This window comes from Argentina silus, assembly GCF_951799395.1.
Source record: "Argentina silus genome assembly, chromosome: 22".
Taxonomy (NCBI): domain Eukaryota; kingdom Metazoa; phylum Chordata; class Actinopteri; order Argentiniformes; family Argentinidae; genus Argentina; species Argentina silus.
Genome location: NC_139676.1, coordinates 8073066 through 8080565, shown reverse-complemented (window position 1 = coordinate 8080565; position 7500 = coordinate 8073066). Strand labels below are relative to the sequence as shown.

The 7500-nt window shown below is 43.7% G+C and overlaps 1 protein-coding gene across 2 annotated transcripts in view; it reads right to left on the bottom strand.

Annotated features, from left to right (window-relative positions):
• The window catches only part of kcnq5b (potassium voltage-gated channel, KQT-like subfamily, member 5b), a 96005-nt gene that overhangs the window by 25243 nt on the left and 63262 nt on the right, over nt 1-7500 (bottom strand). For both annotated transcript variants that reach the window (XM_083693554.1, XM_083693555.1), the window contains exons 2-3: nt 3737-3827; nt 592-718 (exon numbers count right to left, since the gene is read on the bottom strand). In XM_083693554.1, coding sequence (XP_083549680.1) covers nt 592-718; nt 3737-3827 — 218 coding nt within the window. The remainder of the gene's footprint in view (nt 1-591; nt 719-3736; nt 3828-7500) is intronic.

The following is a 7500-nucleotide window of genomic DNA, read 5'->3' as shown; positions in this document are numbered from 1 at the left end:
AATTATGCGTTTGTGTATCCCTTTACTCCTGGGTCTCTTTGGACCAGTGGAGGCTGGTGGAGGTAGAAATAGGAGGCCGGGCTCATTGTAATGCATGGAATGAAATGAGGATTGGTATCAAACACACATATTGAGGTGTTTGCTTACAGTTTGAATGGTTTCAAGGTACAGTATTAGGTATTTTTGACGTACTTCTAAATCAAATAGTTTTCCTCTTTGACCATGTTCACTATTGCTTCATCTCCTAGTCAGGCAAAAAGTGAATTCCTAACAAAGAATTGGACTATGTGTTCAGGTCACATTCCTAGGCTCCAACTCAAGGGAATAATAACTGTATTGATTTTCAGTTAGGAATTCACTTCTTGCTGAATTAGGAGAAGCGATAGAGAACATTGTCAAAGAGGAAAATGAATGATTTAGAAGTACAGCTAAAACACCTAATACTGTACCTTGAAACCCTTCCAACTGCAAGCAAACACCACAATACTTTTTCATAAAACTTCTCATGATATTATGATTTATTAAGGGTTTATAAACCTGTTATAAACCCTTAATAAACCATTTATAGATGCTAACGCATCTGTAGCTCACCTATGACACAGAAGGGCTTTCTGGCGAAGCGGAGACGACCCTGCCATCCTCGGTAGCGACAGCAACAGCCAGCCGACCAGATACGGATGATATACTCCAACCCAAACACCACAATCATCACAAACTCCTACAGGAAAGGACACAACAGGAAGTCAGGAAAAAACACATACTGTACTGTATAAGACATTGTTGCTAATAGTTATGAAACATTAAGACATAGGTCTATTTAAGTCTTACTCAACCGTTTTATGTCTTATATTTCATCTGTCTAGTTTTTCACACACAGTATCATAACACATTAGGCAACATATTAATCTGTGACGTTAAAATAGATCAGTTTTGCACGGATGATCAAGACAATTGGGTTGACTTCAGCAGACTGTGTGTAACTCCATTCAGTGACAGGGAGATAAACTGACAGTGTGCAGTATGCATAATACGCTGATGAAGTGGAATGTCACTGGATATACCCAAATAATAAATAAACATTCTGTGCTGCAAAACTGACATGAAAATGGTCATATGTGGCTGTCAAACTTGATCCTACCATAATACAATTGACTAATGTTCATTATTACACTTTCCCCATCATCCCAGAAAAAAAAAAGGTTTTTCAGCTATATTAGCGACTCATCATGTGAGCCACGTTACTTGTACAAGTACACATGTCTCGAATATCAAATACAAATATTTGATCACACTCAAAAAATAGATAAAATAGCTTCATTTACTAGTCTAGACAAACCCAGACAGCTTTGTTGTCATGGTATTCTTTGATTATGATGCAATCACCTTACCAGCGTATAGAAACACTGACTCTTAGGTCACAACTTTCACTGTGATGAGCTAGCTAGCAACCGCGAACAGAGGTGGGGCGCAGCAGAGGGGAAGGCCCTGTCACCCATGGTCTTTAGTTTGGTTTTAGGGACCAGGAGATGACCAGAGTCTGGAGACCGGAGGGAGTGGGAGGGACAGTAGGGGGACTTTGAAGTTGATCCTCTCTTTGACGGGGAGCCAGTGAAGACTGAAGACTTCTGTATTGCCCCTCACACTAATCGTGTTTACACTGATTCCATTACGAGGGCTTCGTTATTGAGTGGAGACAGATTAATCCAGTTACGATAAGGGGATTAAGCCTCTTATAATCCTCAGATGTACATTTCCCTATCTGTCAGGAAGGAAGAGCTATAGCATGGACCCCTTCACTGGCCCACCCAGACACTCCAAAAAACTACAAATCCCACAACCCTCAAATCAAAAATATCTAGGTTCTCTAATTATCTTTGCACAATACCAGCTTGGTTGTGGTTATGGTCCCAAGCAGTGGAAAACTCTCTTCTTCTATCTTCTCAAATGTACTAGGTCGCCTGAGGGCAGTTAGCCATGATCTGTGTGAAATCTGACTTGAGTGGTTTTGAATACCCGGGAACGTGATCTGTGATCAACTGAATGGGAGTTAATTACACTCATCAATGAACACAATTGACCTAGCATTAACCCTCACAGATTGATGACTTGGTGACATAACCCACTAAGACCTCTGAGATGATCCGATGTCATCATCAGTTATTCAAGACAGTAGCAAGATCACCTAACCAACCACCCGGTTGCTATCTCTATGGTAACCTCGTTCCCAGGCTATTAGCTTAGAATAACAATGACTCAAACGTGGCCTTGGTGGGAGTGAATTATCAATGCGAGGTAAAGCCAATGGCTATGCGCTGTCTGATGCTGTTTTGAAGCTTTTTCTATAGGCTTAATGAATGCCAAGTTTGATGTGTTGGTCCACCAGACCTACGTCTATAGCGAGAGGGAGGTGTGAAAACATTTAAGTTCATTACAAGTTCAGTTCTTCCAGTTCACTACTGGCATTTGAGCTCAATACAATTAACAATCTCCAAGGCTATTCTCCCGCAGAACAATATCATGCTTCCAATATCAATACACTTGAAAACGCCACATAGGCGGAAAATGATTGGCAACATCAACTGGCAACACCACTCAACATTATACTGTAAATGAGAAATAAATGGATGGGTCTTTTCCTGTAGCGGGTCGAGAATATAATGACCAATTTCCCTCTGGCAATGTTTCAGTCCACCATTTTCGGCTCACTCTGTCTCCCCCCCTCTCTCTCTCTCTCTCCCTCCCTCCCTCTCTCTCTCTCTCTCTCTCTCTATCTCTCGTTCCCTCTCTCTCCCTTCTCCCTCATATATCTCCTATAATGGCTCTGAGTCATTCAAGAGCACGGTTAGCGATAGCTATCCACGGGCGTTTCAACGAACAGTGAGGATATCAATGTGGACCGAATCAAATTACAAACACGACACAGAGAAGTGTAGCTTCCTAAACAGACAGGGCGTAAACCCCGCTGTCTCTATTGATTGTCCAATAAAGACCATGGTATTGGCGAGTGGGAGTGGCGAGACAGCCCTCTATTAGTCCAGTACCTAACCTAATCATGTCCATTTGATGCCTTTATTTAGAGTATATTGTAGAAGAGGATGCCAGGAACACATCGACGTGATCTAATATATTAAACCAACATGAGCCACCATAAAAAGGAAATCAATGAAATGTGAAGGCGAATCCGTTTGATGAGATCAACTTGATGGCATTGACACCACCACCATCTTCTCAATCTACTCGAATTGGGATTGACCTTTATTGTGCGATGGAGAATTTGAGTGGTAAATAGATGTGTTTCTTTCTGCGTATTGTTAGTGTTTGGAGCTGGTTCAGCTGTGCACCAGTGGAGGCTGGTGGAGGTAGAAATCGGAGGACGAGCTCATTGTGATGCGTGGATGAATGGAATTAGGTGTTTGATACCATTCCTCATTCCGTTCCATCCTCCGATTTCTACCTCCACCACCCTCCCCTGCTGTGTACAGTGTGCCGATTGTTCCTGCATCAATTGTGAGCAGGCATGTTGATGGACAGTTACAGAGTGGATTTGTGTTGTTTCTCAATTGTTAACAGAAACAACATGCTCACTGAAATCTTATTCAAAATTAGTACATAAAATATGGACAGCATTCCAACTGCTAAGCTTTTAAAACATAAAATAATGCACAAGCATACAATTATGATGTTCAAAGCTTTTCTATTGGAGTGCTGCCCATAGTTTATGTGCTGTGTTTCTCACCAGAATGAGCAGACAGTAGGACGCAAACTCCTGATGAGCGGGAATGGTGGAGAACACGGACAGGACCAAGCAGCCAAAGACGAGGATGAACCTTTAAGAGAAGAAAAACAAAAAAAGAGGATCATAAATACATTTCTTCAGAGCAATAATGAAACAGAAGAACACCCCATTTCTGTCAGGAAGTGACTTTTACTTATCTCTCTCGGAGATCCCGCTGAATATTTAATATTTCCTAAGCGATACAGTTCTTGATGCTAACGTAATTAGCATGAAACACGCAAATGCTGTCGACCGAGTGCTTCCATCTGCCAAGGGACCATAACCTCCATCTTCATAACGATAACAATCCTTTTATTTTTCCATAAAACAAAATCTGAAATACGAGGTGGTTCGAACCACCTTCCAAAACGCATCATTGCCTAAATTACGGCTGCAGGGTTTTGAGTTACGGTGCCCTTCGTACTAAACGGTGAGACTACATCTGTGTTTGATCAGCTCTGATCTCTACTTAAGCCTGCTCTGTCTAAAGGGGGTGGGAAGGCTACGCTTGGCTTCGGCTCTGGATGCCAAAGACAAGAGCTTCTCCCGTCTTTGGGAACATCATTGAAACTACAGTGGAAAGACAGTTATCTGCCTGGAACATTCTGGAACTCCAAGACCTTTAATATGATGGTTTACAGTGAACATCTCATTGACCCAACGCTGCTACAGTATGTATTGTAGAGCAGGGGTTACCGCTAAGCCCTGACACGGAATAGTAATCTGAGTGTGACGTTCACAGACCTCCACAGACACCATCCAATACCGTCTGCTGCCAAGATAGCAGGAGGACACACTACTCGCAATGCACTGCAACTTCCTCTACCTCCACCCTCCACCCTCCACCCTCCACCCTCCACCTTTCACTTACCATCCTCTACAGCTTTAAAGAGTCAGGGACAGACTACTACAAACCGGTGGGTGTAGACTATTGCAAACCCCTGGGTGCCTGTAGACTAGAATGGCCTTTAATCATCAGTGAGATGAAAGCGGGGACTTTATACAACATGAGATGCAGAGGCCAAGGGTGGGGGGGGGGGGTGACATCCAGACTTTGAAGGGCAGCTGTGAGAAAAGGGTGGGCGTACTGGGCAGGTCACGACCCCGAGCCGACTTAGGACTATGCCGATGTGACCTCGGCTCACCCCACTTCCATCCCCCCCCTCCCCTCCCCTCCCGCACCACTGCCTCCCCCCAGAGAGTCCTAAGTGAGGTCATCGTTTTCCAAGGCTCGCAGCGGAATGGTTATGTCATTATTGCAATTCTGTGTGGGGGCCATACGCTGCCCTTCTGTCATGGGGCCTTCTGGGTATTGGAACAGCCTTGTATGTATATATATATATATATCCCCTATATATATATATATACACACAAATGAAATATCTAAAAGTTTTAGAAAGCTTTGAAAAAAAGTCTTAGCATTTGTTAGGTGGATGTGTTTGATGAATGCTTGTACTGACAGGCATGTTGTGTTGTCTGTCAAGTGCAAGTAAAGCTCCTCGCCATTAACACACCTACACACTCTGTCTGCGACAGGTTTTCAAGATCTTCCAACAAGAGATTTTCGGAGAGGCTCCTATTCAGCTATAATCAGTCTTTTCAAAACATTGAAAACTGAATTTAATGAAAAACATGAAGAGGAAGGTCATTAATCATTCAGTAATCTCTGCTAATTACTCTGCCCCCGCCTCCTCGTTCTCTCCACTAGCCTTTGTTCCCGCGTGTCATATCCTGCTTTAGTGGGCGGCCGCCAGTATCTGGAGTGTGTTACAGCCTTGCAGTTCCAAGAGAGCTGCTGCTCTTCACCTTTTAAAGAGGACGCAGAGTAAATAAAGCTTCACCCTTATGCACACACACACACACGCACACACGCACACACGCACGCGCACACGCACGCACGCACGCACGCACGCACGCACGCACGCACGCACGCACGCACGCACGCACGCACGCACACACACACACACACACACACACACACACACACACACACACACACAAGCACAAACACAGAAGCCCATCGAGCATCTCCCAGTAAGTGCTCATCTGCTTTGCATAATTTAATTGATTTGTTTTGAAACCAAGTGGCGAGGCCGAATGACTAATGTCGAAACACTAGGGCTTACTGAGGGGCCGGGGATGGGTACATTACACAGAATCATTGTCATTTTTAATTTGATTTGTTGGAATAAAGCAGATGTCTGCGTTTGTTTACCTCCTAATCACTTGTGTTGTGTATCAGGGGGAAGCCGTACGGAGGTCTGGTATGTTGTGACAAGGGTTGAATTGAGTCACGACCTCTTTTCAAATCATTTGCCTCCTATATTCTACTGTCAGTAAGGGTTGAGGGTCAAGCAAGGAGCAAGGGTTGGGATGGGGAATAGATGTATACCAGTAGAGGCTGGTGGAGGTAGAAATCAGAGGACGGCAACATATTCTCCAAATTATTACGGTCTGGGGGATCGTATTATCTGGCTATACCAGGATTTGACCACCTGTTTTAACGTACGATACGTCAAAAAACGTAAGATAGGAGTTACGTGAAAGACTTGCATCTTGTGACATAGTTAATGCAGCATTAGGCATTAACTTCGACTGGTTAAGTTTAGGCATTAACTTCGACTGGTTAAGTTGAGGCATTAACTTTGCATGCATTGCAATGAGCCCGTCCTCCGATGTCTACCTCCACCAGCCTCCCCTGGTACATACTGACTGATATGCCGAACATTTACAGCCTCACGCTTCACAATTTCAAAAGAATCAATGAAGAATCCTATAGATATTCTTAATATGTTCTTATTGGAAACTATACAGGTAACCGGATTACCTGAATGAACAGCAATTAAGTTGTTGGCTGTTCCCAAAGCAGATCGATATTTCCATTTGTATGATATCAAGGCAGCTTTCGTGAGTAAGCTTCTCTGCTGTCCATGGTGCTGAAAACAGTCACCACCATTCACCACAATCCAACGTGAATAGAATGCTGTACTACAGGGGAGGCTGGTGGAGGTAGAAATCGGAGGACGGTCTCATTGTAGCGCATGGAACGGAATGAGGGATGCTATGAATCACACGTGTTTGATACCGTTCCTCATTCTATTTCTAGCATTACAATGAGCCTGTCCTCCGATTTCTACCTCCACCAGCCTCCTCTATTGTACTAGCATCTGTCAATGATAATATCTATTTTGCATGTGTGGCATTTCATGGACAACATACATACATACAGTAAATATATATAAAAAATATATCTCTGTCAGTTGCTTGTAGCAGCTAGCTTCATCTCTTCTTCAGACTCCCTGGATTCTAAACTGTCATTGAGATGGATATATGTCTGTCTGGGACCTTGTGATTAGACACCGTGAGCCAGGTCAAAGGGTAAGGGGTCATTTGGGTTCATGATGTGTGAATGCTTGGGCATCTCGGATATCATAGCTAGGGTTACAGACGTATTAAAAACAGAGCGGCTCGGTTCTCACTTTCCCTTTCACATATGAACCGAAGCCAGAGTCTAGGGGAAGAGTGTGTCATATTAATGTCAGCCCTGCATTATGCTTAACGTCTTTCATGAGCACACAACCATTCAGAGAGAAACCTAAAACCCAATGAAAAAACGGAGATCGTAAAAATACTGTCTGGACAGTCCTTTCCTCTGTGTGTGCGTGTGTGTGTGTGCGTGTGCGTGTGTGTGCGTGTGCGTGTGTGTGTGTGTGTGTGTGCGTGTG